At 43.3% G+C, this 24947-nt stretch overlaps 2 protein-coding genes and 1 long non-coding RNA gene across 5 annotated transcripts in view; 1 reads left to right on the forward strand and 2 right to left on the reverse strand.

Moving 5' to 3' along the window:
• The window catches only part of LOC6729881 (leucine-rich repeats and immunoglobulin-like domains protein 1), a 120372-nt gene that overhangs the window by 84232 nt on the left and 11193 nt on the right, over positions 1-24947 (reverse strand). For both annotated transcript variants that reach the window (XM_016174548.3, XM_016174549.3), the window contains exon 2: positions 16094-16161. The gene's annotated coding sequence lies outside the window, so the exon portion shown is untranslated. The remainder of the gene's footprint in view (positions 1-16093; positions 16162-24947) is intronic.
• On the reverse strand, positions 8932-9876 carry LOC6729888. The gene is made up of 4 exons (XM_016174546.3): positions 9719-9876; positions 9476-9655; positions 9164-9357; positions 8932-9093 (listed from the first exon to the last, which is right to left on the reverse strand). The coding sequence occupies exons 1-4, from the start codon at positions 9767-9769 to the stop codon at positions 9027-9029; spliced, it is 492 nt and encodes a 163-aa protein (XP_016036649.1). The 5' UTR covers positions 9770-9876; the 3' UTR covers positions 8932-9026.
• Positions 13570-20927, forward strand: LOC120284923. 2 transcript variants are annotated; one of them, XR_006541834.1, is made up of 3 exons: positions 13570-14009; positions 20482-20638; positions 20707-20927. It is a non-coding gene; the product is annotated as an uncharacterized LOC120284923 (long non-coding RNA). The 2 variants fall into 2 exon arrangements; XR_005544140.2 differs by having other exon boundaries at positions 13571-14009; positions 20544-20638.

Below are 24947 nucleotides of genomic sequence, written 5' to 3' on the forward strand. Positions count from 1 at the left end.
GACAGTTGATGTATGACCCACAGTGGGCATAACGGGCACATGGGCACATGGGCAAATGGGCGGGGTCAACAGCCAGGGAATTGCTGAATAGATGAGCATACAAAACGCTGGCCATATGTCAGGGCATCAAATAAATATCATAAATTGCTGGCCCAAAGGATCTGGGTGGAAGTAGAGGAAGGGAGAGGAAAACGGAATGCTGGGTGTTGAGTAAGTGAGTAAGCGAGCAAGGATCTCCTGTCCTGGGGCAGGAAACAATCAACATTCCCTCTGCCCAATGGCTGGTTGACTGCCGTTAAGGAGAAAAAAAGGGCTTTAACTATTTGCAGAATTTATTGATTGGGAAAGGAAGGCAGATTTAAGAAAATTACCAGCAAGGAAACTTGAGCAAGTTTAAGATTAAATACACTGGCAGTCAGCTCATTTAAATAGTCAAGATATATAATATAAAATTCAAGATACACACTGCATAGTATCGCTTTCAAGGCCATGGAAATCACAGGAGCCAGAGACGATAAAAAACGGATTTACGCCTTTGATTCAAGTGACAGAGCGACAAAAGGAACAGGACTCCGTTGAACAGATAATGTCAATATTAGTCGCCTGCATAATGTACAATAAATGGCAAAATAATACAAAAGGCAGTGAGCGGCAGGACCAGCCGCGGCAAAAAGGGATGAAAAATCAATAGCCCCAAGTAACAAAGGAACAATGAAAACGAAAAGGACCCTACCTCTCACACACACACACAAAGGAGAGACGCACAAAGACAAGGACATCGACTGCGTGTAGCACTTTTGTATCCAAGCCGGATGCCAAATAAAAATGAAATTTGTCAGTTATGGTTTATGTGCATTTGCCATAAAATCCAATTAATCATTCCCCGTATGGATGGGCTTGAAATATTCTCCTTTCTTCCCGCCGTCAGATTAGCATTGGTCCAATACGCGACCAAAAATTTTATGAAAATTACAAACAGTTTTTGCAAAATGAATCAAAGCATGCGCACGTCATAAATTCCGTAAAAAGCATAATAAATAAGAGGAAATAATAACAATTTTATTACACTGCAGCCGAAGTAAAAGGCAGTGGAGCGTTGCCCAAAAAGCTGTCGAAGACGAAACCCCACACCTCCCCAAATGGAATCCAAAGCACCCAAAAGAAACCCCAGTGAAAACCCAGCCATTGGCAACAGCTTCTAATACTTTCGAATGGCAAAAGTTTTGCAGCTCGGCAGCTCACCGTTTGTTGCTTTTAATGATGGCATCATAAATTATTACATTGCTATTTCGTTTTTATTGTTTCACCCGCGATTGAGCAGCTGGAAATTTCACCTAGCAGCGGAGAAGCTGGCCTGAGATGGTGGCCAAAACAAGGCTAAACGCAATTATTATTACTTTTAAAGCATTTTTATGCCCTTTTATTTCCCGGCCACACGATTTTCCTATTAACGCACCAACTCCTCGTTGAAGTATATAACAATCTTGGCGGCGAAAAATTTCACTTCAGAGTTTATTATGATTTTTATGGATATAATATAGGCCGAACAGGTTCTCCTACCCAAAACAAAAACAGAAAATTATACAAAATAAAAGACTGCGCACGTGCAGGTCCTGCCTGGAGTGGAATACCAAAGTCCTGGCGTCCTGAAGTCGCCACCTGTGCGATTCAGCATATTTCCAGCTCCCATTTCGGTCACCACCAAGCATATTGAAGCTGGCCACGGTTTTTTGGGGGCGGCAGGGACCGGAAATTGTTAAAACTGTAATTGCTAAACGAATTTTAATGAGCTCATTAATTTGATAAAGGGATTTACACGGTGCTGCGGTCTGGCGGCTGGCGGCTGACGATGTCCTTGTTCCCATCCTCGTCCTTTGGCCAAAATTCGCTATGCGGTTAACTCGGTTGGTATGTCTGTATCCGCCGGCTCTGCTGCCGGCATTAATTAAAATTTGCTTCAAATTATTTTCCAGCGTTTTTTTTTTTGTTTTGTTTGTGTTAACCAGCCAGCTGCCTCTGCTTGGCAAACAAAATTTGTTTGACTTGCTAATGTTGTTGGCGCAAAAAAAAATCCAAAAAAAAAAGAAAAGTTGAAATTTTCACAATAATAGGTACACGCCGTCCGAAAAAATGAAGCAGAAAAATGGCGCCCAAAACTAAATAAACGAAGCGTGAAGAGATATCCAGCCGGAAGCGGCACTATCCTGCTATTGTTTGTGTGTGTGTGTGAGTTGGCCACAGTTGGTTGCAGTTACAGTTACTGCGAAGTTGCGATGACACTGACAGTCGCAGACAACACTCACACACATATAGATGGGCCATGGAGTGCGGCATGTTCAGTTGTCTGAAAGCCGAGAATGATGGCGAAACGTTTATTCGCTTTTTTTTCGATTGTTTCACTTTTTGTGCGCCAACAGACTTGTTCACAGTGCGTATGCTTGTTTTTCCTTCTCACCCCAGTTCATCACGTGTCCGAGAAAAACGGCGGAAAGATCAAGAGGCGGATAGTATTTCGAGGGCTACTGCTGCTACGGTCATTGTTGCCCGGAGCAACTGTAAACGCCTTGATAAGCACGGAAAAAGCTAATTGGATTTCATTCAATCGAAGTTTGCCCCTCTCGAAATGTGGCTATGGATGCCTGCCGATAAGGGGGTGAACTCTGTGGTGGACGATAAGGAGTTCACAGAATGCAAGATAAACATGGGCTTTCATATTTGTTTTTAAAGCCCTAAAAATTAAATATAAAGTATAAGCAATGAAGGAAAACCCTGTTTAATCTACCCCACTTATTCATTAACTGACCCCTCGATACTCGACCAAAGTTGATTTTCTCTTAGGGTTGTCCCCTTTCACTTTTCACTGATCTACATAATTTTCATAGTCTCCATTCGCCCACTAGCCGAGCACAATTTGCACTCATAAAGCAATTTAAATTCATGCCAAAGATGAAAGATATCCTTCGCTGGGCAGCCAGGACAATGGCAATAGTGTGCAAATTGCTGGCGCTGTTTAAGTAAATGTTGGAAAAAGCAGGCAAGGATAACAGAACGCAAAACAGAAAGTAAACCCCCAAAAAGAAAAAAATCAGAATTGTCGCTGTACCTGTGCAAAAGTTTCCAACAACGCAGGTGTACAAAAAAAAAAAACAACAAAAAAGGGAGGAAAATAAATAAAACAGTGGGGGGGTTAAAGTATATCAAAACATAAAAAAGCATCACGCACCGCAGTAGCAGAGGAAATAAAAATAATACAAATAGCAATGAAGATAATATTTTCGCAGCCAGTTGTTGCACGTTGTTGTGGACCGTGGTGGACCCATCGGTGTTATTGTTTTCACACTTTTAATTCAGACCATTTTGCAGATGCATAAATATTTTTAAACCATCGATGGATGGACAGTGCCGCAGATAGAGCGACCATATTTCGCGCAAACTGGATTTTAATCAAGCCATCAAAATATGGCCAAATATGCAAATTGCAAGCGGGAGAGTCCTGGGTGCCAGGATTCAGGACTCGGGATCTAGAGTCCGCCATCCGCTGGCGTCAGGACCGTAAGCCCATTAGCGAGTGACGAGAAAGGATTTTCGTCGGCGGGTTTGAAATGATGGAGCCAAATGTTGCCAAGGCGTCAAGTCAAACGATAAAATATTCAACAAGCGAGCTGGGAAGGCGGCAGCAACAACAAGGACAACATTAGTAACATTTGTTTGAATTAAAATGAAAACGCTGACAATCTCAGTGACTTTGAATGCCAAAGGCGGCAGCTTGTCTTCAACAAAAATGGGTGTGTGTGTGTGTGTGTATATGCTTAAATAGAATTAACATTCGTCTTGCCAGCAGCTACGAAAAAAGCATAGCAAAAGCAAAGCACAAGCAACAAAGCCATGTAACCCTGCAGCCAACCTTTCACTGGAAGCGAAAACACGACAGCAGATTTGCTCGGCAGCTCATTCATTTTGCGCAGCCTGTCTGGTGCTTAGATCCCACGCCACGCCCACCAGACCATCCGCCTACACCCCCCAGGAAAATCAGCCCCCCAAAAAACGCCCAACACCCTACCCACCAGTTCCTGGCATTTCATTTGTATTCGAAGCATTGTGTCCTGTTGAACATTTTTAATTAGGTTAAATCTACTGTGCGACGCCGTGTTCTTGGGTTGGGCCCCCGGATTTGCCCCCAATGCCTCCTTGCATACGCACCCTTTTGCGGGGACCCGTAATGAAGTCGGTCCTTCGGGGAGGCGACACCCGGAACGCGTGTTCGCCATTTGGCATAATTTAGTATGCCGCCGGCCGCCAAAGACACAAAACTCATATTTGCAATTTAAATCCAGGAAATGAAACAATTACAAAGTTTATCGGTTGCAATCAACCTCGTCGGCCCCTTAAAAATCCTACCATGTGTGGTCCTATTAAGGCAAATGTATTGACAGACCTTTCTTATAGAGCGGCAAGTTTAGAAAACACACTCGAAATAAAAAGGGGAAATTCTTTCATCAATTATAAAAAATAGTTAAATGTCCTAACTAATAATTTAGTATTCAAAACTAAAATCAAGCATAATCACATTATGTTCCTATATTATATTATATTGTTTTATCAGTGCAGCTCAGTTTTTTCAAAGGTACTTTTACCCAAATTTTTGGCAGTTTTTGGCAAAGGCCTGTCTATCAGCCAGCTGCCAGCTCAAGCGCTCATTATAAATGAACTGAAATTTAATTAGGAGTTTGCCATATTTTGTTTCAGTCTGTCCATGGAGCACGTCCCATCTCCATCATGTCGGCCATCATCATCAAGATGGTTGGTGCGTTGTGTCTCCATTTCAGGCTTCATCACGAACAATATTAACGTCATTGTGTGGCCGGCCACTCTGCCAGGTTCACTGCCAGAGCCCAAAAAATGTTGTTAACTAAACTTTTACGCAAAATAACACAGCAGAGCACAAACACGAACACAAACACGAACCGTAGCCGTAAACGGCGACGTAACCATAACCGTAGACCTTGCCAGGACGAAGGAGAGGGAATACTTGAAATTCGCGGGACAGCAAGAAGAAAAGAGGAGACGGTGCCAAAAAAGAAGACAGTCCACTGTACACGAGTTTATATGTATGTCAGTGTCCTTTTTCCGTCCTGTTTTCCCTTTTATTAAATTGAATTTCACCCTCGGACATGGAAGGAGCCCAAGAATTCAAAATGAGGCCGAGGCGATATGTTTATGATGCCACTTGTCTGTCTGTCTACCAAATACAATTTTCGTATTTCTGTACATATATTGGCGCTCATATTTCAAAGTGTTGCCCGTTGACAATTTCGTCGCTTTTAAATTTGCTTTGACATTTTCTGGGCGACATCGGGCATTGGCTTTATTGAAAAGAACTGGAAACATGTCCCAAGTCCATCCCTTCTCCAAAGTCAGTGCGGGAAATCGAATTAAAAACTCATCTTTGCTCAATTTGTGCTGCTCCGCAACTCGTGTCCCACATTTCCCGCCGCCAGTCACAGATGATTTGGGCTCGTGTCCTGACTAAAACACCATCTATCCTTGCCAGCCTTTCAGAGCCATGATTCCGCAGTCCAGAGCCCGATGAGGAACACGTCTTTATATATTCTTCGGTTTGGCGAACTTGGCTTCCTTTTTTTGGTTTTATTGTTTTACTAGCAGAAAATCTGTTTCATTCGTAAGCTTTTATTGTTGCTACGAGTAATTTGATGTGTATTGCATTTAAGCTAATATTCGAGTTGTTGCTCGGAGGTTTTAATGCCGCTTTTACGATCTTTTTATTGCCTTTTTATTTGCTGCTCCTTGGACCTGACCCAGTGCCACTGGTCAGCATTCCAGAGCCAGCAATTTCTGTGGAGTGGATCAACTTTACTCAACTAATTTGTAGCAATTACAATAGGGCAAAGGAATGAGCCAGTCAGCCTCTTTTATTAATTATAATTTCCCGGCTGGCAATTGCTCCATTTATGAGAAATAACACCCCCACATCAATCATCGTAAAAGTCCTATTTTGGACGCAACCCCTTAAGGACAAATTAGAGACACTTGGTTGGCTGTTTTTATGTGAATGTGCTTTGTTTTGGTCGTGGACAAAAGGGGTTTTTCATTGACTTTCTTGATCACGGCTTGGCAAAGTGGTGGGTCACTTCAAAGGATGGCAAACAAAGATAATCTCGGCCACAATTTATTTACCTTTCGCTGACCAAACCAATTTACGATTTTAATCAAAACCCAGTCGGGGAGCAGGAGCAGGAGCAGGAGTAGGAGCTGCCATCAAAGCAAATAGTTGAGCTGCTGTCACTGTGCAAAGGAAAAGGGCGAAGGGCAAAGAGCAAAGGTCCAAAGGCAGCTGGCTAATGCCCAGTGTCCAACCTAATTTGACGCTGACGAGAAACGAGAAACCGTATGTCCGACTGTCTGTTTTTCCGACTGCCTGTCCGTCCGTCCGTCCGTCCGTCCGTCCGTCCGTCCAACCGACTAACCAACTGAATGACTGACATGCCAGTCTGTGCATAATGCTTATTACCGCAATCATTTACAGCACTTGGCCATGTTCCCTTTATCCTAGGCCTGGTCCAGTGAAGATGCGGTCCCCCTCCGGTGGAAGTGCTGTTGCCCCAGGAATGCAATATGCAATCTCCAGGCACACGCACTCTACTCCCGCACATTAGTGAAAGTGTTCGGTGCAGTGAGAGAATAAGCAAGTGAACATTGTGCCATTCCACCGGCTTACACTTGGAGAAATCAGCAGTAACCTAGGTCATTTTTATGAAGTTTGTAGGCTTTCACTGATCTAATGAGTTTGAGTGGAATTCCTCATTCAATTGTTTAAATATAAACATATAAGTTATCACTTTTCGCAGTGCCGACAAGCAACAGTTTCCACTATTTAATGGCCCCTCCGCACTTCGTATGGTTAACACACACATGTGTGTGTGCACTGGTGTGGTGTCATGTTGGCTATTATGAATTGTGCAATTGTCGTCAACGCCAGCGAGAAGTCAACCCCATTCTGTGCCGCTTTGGGTTCCCTTTTTCATTCCGCATCAACATCGCCATCACCATCTCACCATCTCGCCATCTCCATCTCCAGTTGAGCTGACAGCCAGGCAGTCAGTCCATCTCCCGGCTTTTGCCCCCGAATCACTCCCTCTGTTAGTCACTTCTAGTGCTTGGTTTCATTCCGATTGCCTGCTCATCATCCAGCAGTTCTTTGTTTGGACGACGATGGCACACACGGCGTATACGTAATGCTGCCTGCGTTTGCCTTCGTTTGCTTTCGTTAGCCGCCTGCATTTGCCGCCATTTTTCAACGGAGTGTTTTCGTTTTTTTTTTTGTTTTATTGTTTGTAAAACTAGTGCTTTTGTTGCTGCTCCGGCACTCCTAGTAAATGACCCTTCAACGTTTGTCGTATTTGTCTGGCAGCACTTTGGAGTGCCAAATATTTTTACATTTGTATACCGCTTCCATTGTCATTTGTTTTAGCAAACATTTTATCTTGCCAAATGCGACAAATACTCTTGCCTTGATGGGGATACGCACTGGATGTCGACCTGCTTCGGCATTTATGACATCCGACGGCACTCTAATTAAGCCACCAAGTGCTACAATCAGCCAGGTGAGAAGCGCAGCAGTTAATCAAGCGAGCAAGTATTTAATTAAGTGCGCCAAATGGATGTGCATGCGATGGGCTTCATTATGGTTCTTGCGCCGTAAAATCTTTTGCCGGCATTTCCCGTGATTCTCCGGGGTATGCAGGTGGCGTGGTTGGATAAGTAAGTGGGGTGGTAGCGTTGGTGCGTTGTATCGCTATAACATTTATGCGCTTTTCCCGGCCCATCAAAGTCATCAAATGAAACGAACAGCCCCGGCAATCCCACGTCACTCTAGAGATACACTCTTTACATATACATATACATATGGTTCTGAATCAGATTGCGAATCTGAATCTGTGCGCTCTGGGTGTAAAGTTGTCAGCTAGTTTGCATTCATCAGCAGCAATGCCGGCAATTGAGTGACACCGTACCCATATTCCAGTATCATCATCATCAGCAGCAGGAGCAGCAGCAGCAGCATTCCCATCTCAAAGATTTACATGACAGCAGTTGCAGTTCGTTCGCTATTCATTTGCTGGCAGTCCTTTTGATTGCTTGTATTAGTGATTGTCAGTTGGCCAAAGGAGGGCGGAAGAGGGGGCGTGGCTGTCTCTCCATTTGATTGCCATTGCAACACGTAAATCTCTTATGCTTATGAATATGCGCATAGCGAATAAAAAATTTCATGTTTGTCACTCGGCGGCATTGATTGAAGTGTGAGTCCTGCTACATATACTACTACATACACATAGATATCCATCCTCTTCATTATGCGAGTGCAACCATTATCGAGCTCCTCAAAAGGACTTTGCGCGCTTTGAGACCAATTTATTGATTTCTCGCTGAGCAGCAGAAATTGCCCGAAGCAACAACCCTCATTACGATTCCGAATACCAATCAAACAGTTTCCCATGGCATTGTGAATGCTTTCGACACTGGCCTAAGCATTTAAGCCATTAACACGCAAAGGTCGCCAAATTCTATTGATTATGACCGCTGGCCAGACGAAAGGGCCAAGAGCGACCGCCCAGCGAAACGATAACAAATAACAATAACAAACAAACAATCGACACAAAGAGTCCTGTTTATGTTCGGTGGAGGGGGGTGGGGTTTGTCTGGGGGAAATTCGGCGCTTGTACGGCTAAACTGTTTTTCCTTTTTACTGTCTGGCAGTCGCAGTCGTTCGAGGAGGAATAAAAGTCGATTTGAGTTAAAGCCAACTGACAGCCAGTTGTCAATTAAAGCAAACAATCGCATGTTATTACAATTTTCGTTAAGCACAGAGTGCATGAAACTTAAGTCCTTTATATTTCAACATTATAAGAAACAACTATAAATTTAATATAGGATAGCTAAGTAAAAAAAAAGCAGTAATACAACCAATAAATTATATCCTCAAGATATGCACAAACATCCAGCAAGCATCACTAGCTTCTGCGTCTAGGATTTTTCAGCTCATTTTTCCTTGCCCTCTTCGAAGGTTTCATATAAGACCTGCGGGTTCAGGACAAGTATTTGATTGAGCCAATCGACAAAGTCCGGCATGCCATTAATCAATAAATACCATTCGCCGCTGGGAATGTAAACGTTGCACACGCAGGCATTCAGCAAATGCAGGACCCCAGCGATTACGCCAAAGGCGCTCGACATATAGAATATGAATGCGAACTCGTTGCCGCAGTGATCGACCATGGACACCAGGAGGGTAAGTGCGCTTCCTAGGCACAGGAAGCCGCTGGCGAAATTAAACGTCATCGCCTGTAAAACACACTCGTTGAGCATTCATCATCGCCAAATAACTACCGAAACCAGAACAACCCAACCCAGTTCAGCCCAGCCCAGCCCCGCCCTGCCCAACAAATGTATGTGTACGCACAATTGGATCGAGGCCCACGGTGGTGCAGCACAGCCGGAATATGACGAGCACCACGCTCTGACAGGCGATGGCGGGCAGGATGAAGGTGTACATCCACACCGATATGCCGTACTCTTCGCCCAGGACGCAGTGCGTGGATAGGATCCGGATGAGCAGACCCAGGGCCACAACCTCCAGGACCTGATGGACAAAGGCAGATATGTTACCACGCCCATTGCACTGCAAGATTGCAGTTATAGTCACCGCCGTTAGCAACTGCAGCACAAAGTTCACAAAACGAAAGGGGAAGCTCATAATGGTAACCAGAAATTTTGTTCAACGCATTGACAGTAAAAGCAAATTTGCCATCAAATGAAGGAAAAAATGAAACCGTTTTCCCCTACTTCGATTGCGCTTTGAATTAGCTACATTTGAAATGTACGTGAACTGTAGCATCAAAGTACAAGTTACTAAGGTACCCCAATTAAGTTAGTGTGACCAGTATCCCCAAATTACAATCTTATGCAGCTTTGGGCACACTGATTTACTGTAAATGCTTTATTCAAGATACCAACTTGTGGAATGGCTTCACTCGTAGCAAAATTTTATTGTTTTCTGTTGTTCCTCTTATGTTTAGCCTTTTTCATTTCGTTTTGGCCCAGCTAATCTAATTGGCCTCGATAGCGCTTGTTGAGTGCCCGAGTCGTTGCCCCGCCACGCATTTGTTGCTTTGTTTGCACTAATTTCATTACTTGTGGAATGTGGCGATGATTTCATGCAATTTAAAGCCACATTTTTCAGTGGCAAAGCATTTAGCGTAGTACCTGACCGGACCCGAGCCGAGCCGGACCCACGGAACTCGGGCCCAAGTGCCCAAGTGGCCAAGAGTAGTCCCATAACCGGCTAGCGTCGTCGACCCACTCCAGGCTTTTATAATAATTGCCTGTTGACACGGGATGGCCGTGGGGCAGGCAGTTAGAAGGTACGGGAAGCATTGGGGTTTCGTTTCGGAACGCCGACTGGGATCGAGCAATGGAAATGCCGTTGATAAATGAAAATTTCAAAACGTGAACCAACATAAGGGGACAAAAAACAAACGAAAGCAAACCGAACACAAAACAAGCGGAAAAAAGGGGGCGGCAAATATAATATAATTTAATTTGTTCGCTTTTCAAAAGGTGCTCAGCCCCAATTGTCGGCCGCCCCTTTTCTATATAAACAAAACTAGGTTTGGTTAAGCATTTTGATTGAGGAAAAAACTCTTAATTTCTTAGGGCGAAAAAGTGATCGATACTTTAGCAAGTCAATTGCTGGATGGGCGGACAACTCTCCCGAGTGGCATAAATTTTGGCAGCTTTGTTGCGACAATTGCATATTAGCCAAACATGACAACGTTTCGCCTTTTCGGTGAAATTTATGGAAAAATGTTGCAAAGACAAAAAACTTTCGACTCGAGATAGAGACCGAGATGCGATGCGAAGTGAAGTGAACTCCCCAAAGCGGCCAAAAAGGAGCCGGCAGCAGCAGAAGCAGGAGAAAGAGAAATGTTCTCGAATAAACAACAGCGGAAATGTAGGCTATGATTTGCTTACTTGTGGGGCAGTGGAAAGGAGGGGGCCTTTTGCAACAGGGGAGTTGGACCAATGACAAGGGCGGTGTGGCATGGCAAAAGTTGCAAGAGTCAGAGAGCTGGCGAAACATAAATCAAATGCATGTAAAATTGTCGTACTTTCCGCACACATATCCTGATCCTGTGCAAGTGCATTGGGCAGGCCCAAAGCAGGACAAGCGCCGGAGGAAAGGACGAAGCAAAAGGACGAAATAGGAAGGACGGTATATTGGTGGGCGGAGTGGCAATGAGCGAGTGTATGGATGTGTGTGTGTGTGAGTCGGAGTGCGTTGTGTTTTGTGCACATCCGTTAACTTTGTCATTTTTGCTCATTTCCTTCCGGCATGCGCAAGAAAACTGCAGCAGCAGGAGCAGGGCCAAACGAAATGATTCCCAGCAGTGCTCCACTGAGCCACTGAGCCACCGAGCCACTGAGCCACTGACAAGCCGTAAGCCGTAAGAAACCCAACCGAACTACAAACACAAGGCTCGCTGGCGAAACAAAAGCAATGCGGAAAGCGGCAATAAGTTGGGGGCATAACTTTCAGTGCCTTCAAGAACACGTCCTCCAGTGGCGTGCGAAATGGGGTTCTTTAGTCCTCAACGAGATACAAAAGTTCTTAACTTCTGAATGTGCCTTTTTCGAACGAATTGCGCGTATGCAAAGTTGCCTTCTTTCAAATTAAGGAGAAAAGGAATTAGTCAGCTTTATTCTATATAATAACAACAATTAAATATAGCATATATGGTAATCCCCTTTTGAAAAATCCGATTTACGCCCATGGATAAAAGGTCGAGAGGCTCAGAGCATTTTGCATGAAATTAGAGTCGTAAGACACAACAAGAACCAGGCAAAAAGTCTTGGGTCTATAACTTGCTTGTTGGAATTTAATTATTTTGCAGTTGCTGTTTCAGTGGTGCAACTTGGTCACGGGGGTCTTATTTTTTGTGCATTACACAGCACCCACCCTGCCCCCCGCCCCGCAACACCCCAAAGACCACCGCTTCCTGTCGGGAATCATGTGCCAAAAATAGCAAAACTTTGCTGCAATTTTCATTCGCATTTATTGTGTTGACATGCTGCCACACTGCGTATACGTATCCTTGATGCAGCCAAACAATTTATTTATTTAAGTTGAGCTGAGTAGCAAGCACGAGCTGGGGTGTGAGAAAGCGGGAAAACTTTTTGCCGTATGTTTGCGCTTGAGAACTGGAAAATAAAAATATTTGTACACTTCCCGTTGTTTGCCGTTGCTCGTATCCGATTAGATGTCCTGGATTCTCAAGAGGATGAGCGGGGGGGCAAGGGGGTAAAAAGTAGGAACACGAGCGAATTTGAGCTGAACAGAAGTTAATACCCATGCCACCTGCATTCCAGAGCTAAATGCATTCAAAGTCAAAGCCACATTAATTAACATGCTTAGGTGACTTTTATCAAAAACCAATTAAATCCACACACTCAAACATGCACACACACATACACACACGGGGGGCACAAAGTAAAGTTGATAATTAAATGAGTCTGTGTGAGTGGCTTTGAGTTCAAAGTTGGCAGCCAGCTAAAACTCTGTGAACATAATTTTTTCTTTCTTTTCCGTGAGTGTGTGTGTGTGTCCTCTTTGGTATAATGACACATGCGACACGACGGTATTAAAAAATATATATGCATATATGCATAGCAGAAGGATAAATAAAAAATCACAAATAACATTATTAACGTTAAATTAAACTTTGGAATTTTGTGTTTGCCCCCCCCCCCCCCCCTCCAACCAGACGACCCCAAAAAAGGGTTTCAAAAGAACGTGCAGGAGCAACTTTTGGAGTGCCTGTAAAGTGCATTAAAGGCAGGGGGCCGGAACCGGAAGTGAAGACCAAAGGCTTGTTTGTGTTTACCGTAATTTGCGGCTCACTCTCAAAACATAATCAAAGACTTCAAATAAAGCCGCAGAGTTGGTTGTAATCGAGCATCTTACCTAGTCAACAACTCGACGACTTCTGTGCGAATGTAGTGGGATTTTTCCAGATTTTTCCGCCACAGCTTTTCCACTTCTCCGCCCACTACATGTATTTGTCAAGTTGCAAGCGTATGCGTGACACGTAGTAAATTAAATGCGAAACTCTGTAGCAGAGTGTAGCTAACTGAGAGTTTAGTGTTTGTGTGCGAAGTCGGAGTTTGAGTGGCTACAAAGAATGCTGTTGAGCATAGCTATACATATATGTATATATGTTACACTATATTTGTATGTACCCCATGCTCCGGCTATAAATCATCAAAGTTCAACGTTTGCCATTTTGTCTACAATGTGCAAAAGTGTTCAAAAGAGAGTGTGCGAGAGTGAGTGAAAGTCTGTGCTTGCGTGAGTGTTTGTGCCCAAATGTGTTTGCTTTGCAATTTCCTTTTATTTATTTAAAGTTCTTTAGCAAACATTGCGCTCTCTGTAACAACCCTCCCTCCACCCCTCCTCCGGCGGCAGTGTTCACATTAAGTTTTCTGCCAAAAGTTTTAACAAGTAATCTTTTAATTAAGTGTCAGCCATCCCACTCAGACATCTCCTCAGACATCCTGGCATTCGGCAGTCCCCGAATCCCAGAATTATGAGAGCAACAGGAGACGAGCGGCAAAAACGCACAAATCTAATTTGATTAATGGTCAAATGCTAAGCTTAATTAGTGGAAACAGTGGCACACAAAAAAAACAGAGCCAAGCCAACTGGAATCGGCATTAATGGTTGCCACAAATACGGGCAAAATAAGAAATTAAATAAATAACCACAGAACAACAACTAATTGCACCGCAAACGACAATGGCAAAACGAGCAATGAAAAGGAAAAGCGGAAGGGAAATGGAAAAGTGCAAAAAACACAAGCTGAAAATATTTCGCAACTAATAAAAACATTGCGGCGCACTAAATCAACTGGAAAACTGTAAAACACATTGGAACAAAGGTGAGCGAGAAAAGCGTGGGAAAGGTGAAAGGATATATGTTACATAAGACTACAGGATACCCAGCACTTTTTCTTAATAATATACACAAATATATATATGCAGAGAAGAAATGCATAATAATAATAAATAGGATTACATTTATATAGTATTTATCTTACGTTCTGATTAAGCTACTGTAAATGCTTCACAAAAAGCATATACCCCGCGTTTTTTGTAGTACCTGTGGCCAAAGGAAAACCAGCTAACGGAAGGTGAAAATAAATGAGAAAGATGGTAAATAGTTTTCCCCCGGGGCAGCAGAACAAATGGCAACTGACATTTGACATTAGTTTTCTTGCGCCATGAACATTTATACTTTTCCAGCGCTCCTAATTAAAGAGATTGTCATGAATTATAATTGCGGCACTTAAGCAGAGCGATTCCAAAAATACATATATGCAGAGAGATCCGAGTAGCGTTCTTTTGAATTCATTAGCATTGTGCTCTATATACACACTTTTCCCCCTTTCCACCACCCCCCACAATGGAGTCAATGTACCCGAGTGCATAGAGTTTTCCCCCCTTTTTTATTTTGCCAGTCTAAAGCATCGGATCGCATTTCATACAATTGCGAATTGGAGTTTACATTGTCGGGTGAGTCTTTTTTCCATCGTCGAGTAATTGGACTCCACTTTCAATTGCTGTGTTCTCTAAGCGTCTCTTGAGTTTTCAACCTTAATTGCACTTTAGCAACGTTTTCCGGCTTGTTTGTGTTTGACCAAATTTCATTTCTGCTGCCGCCGCTCCCACTTGATCGATGGATTGATTGATTCATTGATTGATTGATTGTGTTTGCCCGATTGTTGTTCGAGTGTCTTGGACAAAGGAGAGAAATATTTGCATAGATTTTATTAATTGCCGGACAATCGAAAGCCGCTGCCTGCTCCAATTCGGCTTAAATCGAGTGGAAGTGCACTTGACCAGATGTTGGCATTCGATTTTTCTTCTTTAGTGTGTTAGTTATGATGCGATAAGCGCATTTGACAGTAGATCAAAAGCTAAACGGCCATCATAATTAGCTTTCCGAAGAAACGTTTTCAATTAGCAGCGAAATAACAACTGGCCAATCAAGCAAGCTCACGACCTTTTTTGGTCAAAAGTGCAAACACGAGATGAAAACTTGGCCAAACTTTAGCGATAGCTGTGCTCTCACCAGATGCTCCTAATTAAAGCCAAAAATCTGAGCATTCTACACTAAAAAGCTGCGTGGACGAGGGGAGAGTTCGGGCCACGACGCTAAACCAGTTTTCCAAGATAAACGACACTTTTGGCAATTTATTTGGGCCAGTCCTCAACGCTTTTTGGCCAGCACGTTTTTGGGGTATTTTCGGGCATACTTTAGAGGCCACATAACATTTCAATTTCCTGACCCCATGAATAATGGCAAGTGTCCAAGAGCTGCTGGCCGAGCAAAATGCCATTTATAAGTCAGAGGACTAAGCACTTCAAAGCCCAAGTCGAAGGGTTTGGTGTGTTGGCCAAGTTTTGTGGCCAGCTAATTGAGCTAATTGCGAAAAAATGACTTTCCATGCACAGATGTAGGTAAACCCATGCCAAGGGGCATTCGATATTGATTTTGATTTTGTCGGTAGTCCATCATTCAATTAGTTTCCGGGCAGAAGGAGTTTTGCAGTTTTCATATCGAATTTTATGAGTTTATTAAATGGTATTTCCTTGTAAGCTGACAGCTCGCTCAGCATCCATTTGGCATCGGCTCAATGACAAACCAGACATTGACATGAATATTCACTTTTGTACAAACACACACGGATGGATTTGCAGACACTTAATATGGCAGCATGTTAATATTCCCGACCTCCTATTTGTCAGTCACAAACGTCAGAGACACAAATGTGCGTACATATATGTATCTAGATATTAACACATATAGTTGTGGTATATTAAAACCGAAAATATGCTCTTTTAATTCGGCGAATATATTAAGTGCAAAACTCCTCATTATGTCCCCCATTTCGGATGTCGAAAATGTTCGCGTGTAATAATTGATAGTAAAAAGTAAATAAATTAACGAAAATTCAATTACCTGATGGCTTTTTGTTTTGCCTGACGTCCGTTTTAATTCCAATCGATGCGACGACAAGGGCATGTGGCCTAAAAACGACAAAGGGGTTAAATATCAGGTACAATTATTAAATAAATAATTGAGTGCGAGTGTGCAAGTGATGGGCATGGCTATGAATGGATTCACAACCCTGTATTTCATATTTGGTGTCAAGAAGAATTGCGATTCAATTGCGAAAGAACCACGCTATGCTGGAGCACCGACCATCGTCCGCAGTCACTAAAAATTAATTTCAATTTTATTGCAGCGAAGGATAAAGGATGGATGTCCTGCTGGAGCTGTAGAAGGAGCAGAGCCGCAGCGCGGAAAACAAAACTGCACTGAACTGAAATATGCAGATCAACTCGCCTGTCAAGGGGCGAGCGCGAAGTGCAGAGTATTTTCAGCAAAAGCCAAACATTTATGAAAATGCAAAAGCGTTTTTAAGGTTTACCCCAGGTAAGCTGCACAGCAGCTCCATCGCCACCAACACCACCATTGCCACCAGCTGCAGAGCGATATTAATGTGAATGGCTGCCAAGCAAAAAAAAAAAAGGAGGAAACCCCAAACCGAGAGTCATACTAAACCGGTGGAAAAGTGTAAGGGGGATGCCAAAAAACAGAGCATGAATTGCGGTTTAAACATTGAATTATGAATATTTCTTTACCTCGACCCCGACCTGGATTTCCCCGGGTGCCAGCGAACATTTATCATCCTGCCAGCCGAGATTCTGATTAAAAGCGAGAAATGTTTCGTAATAATCCCGCAGCCCAACCGAACCAAGCTCTGTCTTACTAATGCTAAAATCGCGAATCGCGCATTGCGAATCACAAAATGCATGCATCAAAATTGCAAGTACAGCTTTGCAAGCCGAAAATCTGTGCCACAAGCCGTGTCTTATTTGGGATTGGGGAATTTTTGCTTGTTTTGCCTGAATGATTACGTATAATGAAGAGGAGGAAATTTGCATTCAATTTGTAAAGCAATTCACTCGCTTCTTATGCTAAATGGCAATGGCATTATATAAATTAGACAAAAGCGAAAACTTTTCGAGCGGCGAGAGTTGTATCCTCATCCTGCTGCTCCTTCCGCTAACTCAACCCGATACCGGGAAGCTCAGCCTCGGGCCTTGAGCCACTATAATTGGCACAACTTTTGCTCGGTTAGCATGAAAACTCATTTATTTCAGCGCAATCAACACATAGATACTCTCTACACACAGATACACACACAGACAGGGCAGCGGACAGAAAGTGGAAGTTATAGCAATTAGCAGACTCAACTGAATAGAGCCAAAAGAATTAGGCAACAATCCAGACAATCGTAGCCAGGCAACGCCGCAATGGAGGAGAAAGTGGACCTGGAGCCCATTGAATGGCGATAGGGATGCGATGAAAGGATGTTTATCTTTTCCACAAACTAGTTCTTCTCTCCTTCCAAGAAATTCGCTGCGAAGACAGGACGCACAAAGAATGTATAACCTTCAATTCAAAAGTGCAATTAGAAAGCTGATTTAATGATGATTTAAACAAATGTCATGACAACGGGGTAAATCAACAACAATAGTTATTTGACTAGATAAAAAAATTAAGATAAATATGTTTATAAATAGCTTTTATGTCTAGTACACGGCAGTAATTAACAAACTATTCCAGGCGGATCAGTAATTAAGACAATTTATTACACAAAAAAGTATTTTGGCATTTAATCTGAAATCAAACGCAGATATGTATATATATAGAACACACGCGTAATTAGCTGATTGTTCCAAATATTTAAATGATGTGAATATATTCCACGACCATTCGATTTGCAATTAACAACGGCTGAAAGTGTTCTCACAACTGTTCGGCGAGTATTTATAAATATTCCAGATATTAACTTTGTATTGATTTATTAAAGTACGTCCAGTTTTCGCCTTTATTGGAGCTCCATTGCATTTCATAGCCGTCCTTTGTTTTCTTTGCCGAAAAAACTGAATTTGTCATTTAATTAAGTCGGCAGACAGAATATAATTTGCGCAATTTATGCACGACAACAATTTGCATAATGCAGCGCAACAAATCACAAATCAAATGTTTATTAATGCCCAGACATGGACAGAAATCCACAACGAGGCCACATACCAAATCCATATCCACATCCATATCGTTTTGCATTTTGCAAACACGCTCCGTTGGCCTGTCCTCATGAATTATGTGAAAACAACTCAATCAAAATGCAAACTGTCAAAATGGAGCTGTTGGAAAATATGAAAAAATAAAAACAAAAATACGCAAAAATAAAAGCAAACAGCTAGTAACAAATGAATTAGCCATATCTATGCGCCTGGCGAGTGTGAGTGACGGCGTGATAACGCGTTATTACACTATAAAATCATTAATATGGCGGCTCTAATGTCGAGGATATGTAAATGCAGGCGCTGTCACGCGAAACGCTTATAAAAAAAAAGAAATGTATAGACAACGAGCCCTGAAATGCGGCATTAGCTGCCTATAGACGAGATCCATTGACAACGCCTACCATTTGAGCCCATTACCCAACACTTTGGCCATAAAGTCGAGTGTGTGTGCCCCAGTGCCAAGGCAACGAAATCTATTAGTTTGCCAAGGCTTGGCGGGAATTCCAGCAGCAGAAGAGGTGGAAGAGCTGCGACAATTCCGTAAATTTGATATGCGCAATTTGTTGCGAGGACGAAGGACGAAGCAGCCTGGCAACCTGTTGCCGCTTGTTACGCACTTTTATGACGCCAGCGGGTGGGCTTCGAGTGGATTGCGTGTGTGTCTCAGCCCAACCCCGGTGGAAGCAACCTCAAAGTAGTCCCCATTAAAGGTAATATGCCACATGAGTCGCTGATGGAACTCACTCACATTCCTTCTGCGGATTGCCATAACATATTCAGAGGGAAGAATTTGGTCGTAGAACCCTCAATATTCAGATTCATAACCCTAATAAAGGGGCAGTAGAAATAACTAGTTTGCTCTACTGTCTTCCATCAAAGTGGCATATTCCTTTTTTCACCGCATACTTTTGGACACCTTGCGAGTAATTGAATGTTTTAAATGGGTTATCAACTTTCCAGTTATTTCAACTATGAAATTTAATTTAAATAACGCATTTAAAGCAGACACAATCCTTGCTAAGATGAGATCTCACAATTTAAGCTAGAATTTTCCCAGAAAGTGCGCTATGCTTATTTCATATTGTGCTGCTGTTCATTGCAGTTTAGCATTTGATATGCAGAAAAAAGAAGTGCATAAGTTTTTTTCCAAGGCTCCGATATATTTATAGTTTATACTTTGGCAAATCTCAGTTCAAGACAAAAGTAGCCAACTCAACTTGGAAACTTTTCTTTTTTTCGTGCGCTGTTTCAGTTGCAGCTTTTGGCATTTCTTATGCAGCTGATTGCATTTGGCCATGAGCAAGCTGCAGCACAAGGAAAATGCAGCTGCAATTGAATTTTATAACAAACAATTTTACGCTTTAAGCACACTAGAATTTGCTTTTGTTGTAGCTACTAGCTACCAATGAGGCTGCTGCCTTGAAGTGCCCAGAGTGCGTCATTGACTTTGCCTCCGGCCGAAGGCACTTTCCACTCTTCTTTTTTCCTATTTATCGTTATTTACCATTAGCTGGCTTTCACCTACCTCTCATCGACCCTTTTGCCTGCAGCAAGGACCTGACTTTCCTCGGACTCAGTAACGGCCACACAATAAGCATTCTGGCCCAGCTACTTGCGCTCGCCTTTATTTCCTGCGGCTTCCCCTTTTGCAGCCTTGAGGGTAATCGCTGCCCATAAGCAGGCACAAAGTTTAATAAAAAATAGCAGAACAAAAACGAAATCAATTCACCTAGCCAAGCAATTATGCAGCAGCAAGTTGAGAAAGTAAAAAACTTGGTCAAATGGTTCTCAATTAAGTTAAGTTTCGGCTACAGCAAAGCAATGTAGCCGAATGGCTAAACAAGTTTGAGAAACAAATGTCCGAACTGATGAATGTTATTATAAAATAAAATATATGTACAAAGAGAAGTAATAATCCATCCATGTAATATATTTTTTTATTTCATTGTTTTTATGTAAGCATTTAAGACTTTTTCTGCTCAACATGAAATATGTATACACAAAACCAGGATTTCTGCAATTAAATTTAAGACACTATATAACTACATTTGCAAGCTTCAATAAATAGAGTTATGGAATAACAGATGTTCATATTTAAGTTCCAAAAATGTTGGCTAGACTTTAATATTTGTTGTATACCAAAAGATACATTTGGTTTATTTAATGTCGTGTGTGTGGATTTATCGCATTAGCATTTTTTAGCAGGCCACACTTAAGACATTGAAGACAAAGTTTGCACTCCCACAGCCCACAGCCTGAAACCCACAGCTCCATCTGGAGGTGCCTGGCCCATTCTAATCCCATTTCAGCCCCTAGTGTATAATTATTCTATCTGTCGCATATGCATGAGATCAGCTATAAGGCCTGGAACACGCCCCCGATGTATCTATCTGGCTTTATGTAGGTATGTACATATGTATGTATATGCATTCATATTCGTATGCCCAACTTCTGCGTCTTCCCACTCCGCAGCTTCATTAGCAACTTTGTGCGTATTCATTAGGAAGCAGCAACAGGGGGCACAGAGCCCCCAAAAATCCCCCTCGTTGCCACACAGCTGCGACTGGTTGATAAAAGATTTATGCGAGCACTGATAACCCGACGAAACGCCCACATCCATAGACACACTGCCTGGATTCTGGATAAATAAACCAAAAAATAAAAAAAAAAGTGAAAATAAAAATAAAATAAAGAGAAACAAAAAAAAAAAATACCGAAAATTGCTCAAGTCGGGTAGTCAAATGAAAAGATGGAGAAAAAAAGGGAAAATTAAAGCACATAAGGCAGCTGCTTGATTTGGCATTCAGCACAAAAAGCGACTCCGTCAGCTGGGGCTGCTCCATGGAAAAGCCCCACTGTCTGTCCGACTGGCTGGGAGGGGGGAGGGGCTTTGGACCCGGCGGAAAAGGCTCCCCTCTACCCTCTGTAACCGCAACTTGTTTCAGGAAATGTTTTGGCAAAATGTTTGGTAACTCGACGGCGGCTCTTTCACATGTTCATAAATTAAAATGCCGCAAATCAAATTCACATAAGGCTTCAAAACACTCAAACGCCCGGCTCAAAGCGCCGGCAAAACTGACGGACAGAGGCGTCGTTCGGATTGTGGATGGAGCACTGGGAAGGCCTAAAAACAGAGGGGGCGCCTCCACTGAAAAGAAACGAGGCAATCCTTGAACATTGTCTAAACCGAAAAACCCAAAAACTGGCGCGCCGCTGCATGTTAAATTATGTTCACACTTTTGTGGGCTCCGCTGGTCGGACCCAAAAAACCCCGAATCCGGACACGGACTACAGAATACGGACTACCGACTACGGACCAACGACTACGCCGGAGTCCATGTCCATATGGGTTGGGGGTGTGGCTGGCAGTGGGTTTGCATGTGCGGTTTTTATGCTGGCCAACCACTTAATCTCCTTTCGGTTTATGCCGCTTCTGTCTTGGTTCGTTTTTCAAGTGAAATTTATTATATTTTAATCACTCCCCGGGGACTTGTTGTAGCAGTTAAAGCGTATTTTTAACTTCTTTCTTTGTTTTTTTTTTTTTTGTTGGCCGCCTCCTCGGAAATATTAACAAAATTGCGTCCGACGTGGAGCGCTTTAAATTGCTTTAAGCGTCGACCCGATGGCGAAACATAATTCTTCGCACGCCGCCCCATTTCTTTTGGGCAGGCGTTTATGGCCGGGTTGGGCCAATGGCAACGCGTCGTATACGCAACTTTAGCAATGCTACACCCGGAACGCACTTAATCATTTTGATTGCCGTAAATGGCGCATTTTTAGTGCGTCGCAGCTCGTTTCTGCGGCTGCCAAAAAGGAAACAGTTTCAGCTCATTAGTGATTCATTTATTTATGCTGGCCATTACTTAAGTTATTATTATATGATTAGGCGAAAGTGCGGCTGGCTCATTTATTATGCATCAGAGTGCCAGAGATCGAATGGAGTTACACTGCGATTACGATTGTGAGTCAAGGATAGCTGAAGGCCATGTGCACACACCCAGTGCTTTTGCTCAGCCCGACTGTCAGGCACACGGAACGGAACATCGATCGACTTGGACAGCTATTAGACATAATCACGGCCGATTCACACAAAGCCCAGTCAGCTGTAGTATGATGGGGTTATTGGAGAGGAGGGGAAGGGGGTGGCCAATTGCAAGGGGCTGGGGATTGGTTATTGGAGTGCCTGAATAAATGCCTGCATGCCGAGAAAACCAACCAACAGACGGCCAACTTCCGACCGAGGCAAAGAGGCAGGCTAAAAGCCAAGGCGCAGGCAAATCACGGCCGAAAACACACACCAAAAACCGAAAAAGAACCCAAACCAAAAAAAAAACGAAAATAAAGAGGGAAATACCGTCAAGCCACTGGGATATATTGATTTTGCCTTTCGGGCCAACACACAACGTACATGGCCAAAAACGTGAACAAAGACAAAAATCAAAGCCGCATGCAGAACGCAGCCTGCGGCCTCAAGGAGGGATCCTTCCTGCCTCCTCGACTCTCCTTCGTCCGGCTGCCTCCATCTCACTTTCCGTCTCTATCAGTGGCTGGCTCCTTTGCCGGAGCGTTAACGAGCAGTTTGATGGCTCGAAGAGCTGTAAGATACTGCACTTCTACACTTGGGAAAAATCTATCTAACACGGGCCCACTTCCTAAATGCATCTGCTGTGAAAATTTCATAGCATAGTATTTGCAACTTTATAATCTATGTGCTGTATGAAGAAAATACGATTCATTTAAGACTTGAAGCGGTTTCGTTTTTTGTCACAGTTTAGAACTCTTTGTTGCTGCCTTAAATGGCCTGGCCAAAAGTCGGCTTAAAGCCTAAACTTGAGCACAGTCCCGCCCTGACCCCTCATAGATCAACGGCACTTGTTGGCCAGTTTTTTTCCGCCAGCTCGGCATTTTTGCTCGGCTTTTTTGCTCTGGCCGGTTATATTGGGTGTATGTGTGTGTGTTGCCGGTGATGGTGTACAGTGTGCAGTTTGCAAATGTCGTAACGGGCCAAGCGCAGCCACAAAGCGAAAAATAACATCGCCCCATCGTGATGCACGTTGCCTTTGACGGCCCATGGATGCCACATGCAACGGCAACAATGTTTTCGACTCGATTCGCTTGCATTCGGCTCGATCTGGATTTCGTTTTGGCGGCTCGTCCTTGCGGTGGGCCTACCCAACCCAAATACAAAAAACTAGAAAAAAGTGGCGAACAATTCTATTGATTGACAGTTTGGCAAAACGCACACACACACACGCACACCCCGTGCAACAATAAAAGCAAAAAGCCGAAAAGTGTAGAGCCGCAGGCGTTACCGCTGCGGATGTGCGCTTAAAACCGTTGCAGGCAACGTGAAAAAATGCTTCCTCCATTGATTTGTTATGCAGAAAGGTGCAGGCCTCACCAGAGGCGTTGAATGTGGCGAAAAAAATGGCATGGAGGGGGGATCAAAAAAGGAGGAGGGGTATGGGCTAGATTAGCATTCAATTCGAACGCGATGCCGTGAGAAATTCTTTAAATTTTTGGCACATCTCCCACCGGCAACTAATTGACTTGATTGGCGGTGCGTGATTCCCCAGGATTCGGCATGACTTGCCAAAATGCCGAAATACCTCCAATTCCCAGTGCCCAAAAATCGCTACGTTCGCTTGATTGATCAGCTCTTGTAGTTAGTACACGGTACCTGCCGCCCGACATTGTCAACTTTTGCCGGCCATTAATCACCATTAATCAAGGGCAGTGGCACTTCAGCAGATGTCAGAAGCTATATATACGCATTTAAATACACCCTACGCCGCCCAGCCAGTCTACATTTATTTTTTATCATGCAAATTAAATTTAATTGCTTAACAAGTTGTGGCAATTGGTCGGCAAACACAAACACACACACACACACTCACCACTGGCCATTTGGCCACGAAAGTAAGGGAACCCTCCACAAATTATCTGCGCCGGGCCAGACACTGCGGCCTGGGGCTCAAACAATAACTAATGTCAGCCAAGCGCAAATTGCTTTATTAAATAAAGTTCAGCCAAAATAAGCAAACCGAAAAAAAAAATGTGGGTGGAAGTATCCCCACACGTCCCGGGGAAGCGGAGAGGGGGGATGAGTCCCCCTGGTCGGCAGGAAGAATCAGAGTAAATTGTACAATGTGGCCAGTGTTCGGACCCGTCGTCTAATCATTGTGCACACACTCCAACTGGCTGTGAGAAAGGCTTTGGCAGTGGTATTGGGCCAATCGAGAAAGGGGCAAACAGCACACAAAAGGACTGGTAAGGACATGGCCAGGCGGCCACAAGGACTGAAAGTATTTTTAGCTAATATCAATTTTTCATAGTTCAAAGATTTTTGCCCAGACACAATGAAATCTGTGTGCACATGTCGGGGCCATTGAGGCAATAAGGAATTTTCTGGTTTTCTGATTATAAACGATCCTCTGCAGTGTCCCAAACTGAACTAATATATATATATATCGGCGAAATAAATGTGTACGCTTAAAGCGCCGAAGAGCCTTTGATTTGTTTTTATTCGAGGCAGCAGGCTAAGAAATAGTATCTCTGTAGTGGGACACTTACAGCCTGAAAGTGACAATTTATGGCCAATGAGTGCACGGCGGCATATTCAATTTTCAACATCCGCCACTATAGGGGATTTTTCCCGATCCAGGCTATGCGATTTCATTAGCTGCATCTATATAGCTGGGAAGATTCACAAC

This window comes from Drosophila simulans, chromosome 3R, assembly GCF_016746395.2.
Source record: "Drosophila simulans strain w501 chromosome 3R, Prin_Dsim_3.1, whole genome shotgun sequence".
Taxonomy (NCBI): Eukaryota; Metazoa; Arthropoda; class Insecta; order Diptera; family Drosophilidae; genus Drosophila; species Drosophila simulans.

What these genes read in the sequence shown, in the direction of transcription:
- LOC6729888 (XM_016174546.3), bottom strand. Translation starts at nt 9,769, where the DNA reads ATGAGCTTCCCCTTTCGTTTTGTGAACTTTGTGCTGCAGTTGCTAACG. An exon ending in TGCTGCAGTTGCTAACGGCG is followed by an intron (nt 9,656 to 9,718) that starts GTGACTATAACT and finishes TTTGTCCATCAG; the next exon opens with GTCCTGGAGGTTGTGGCCCT. An exon ending in CCGTGGGCCTCGATCCAATT is followed by an intron (nt 9,358 to 9,475) that starts GTGCGTACACAT and finishes TGTGTTTTACAG; the next exon opens with GCGATGACGTTTAATTTCGC.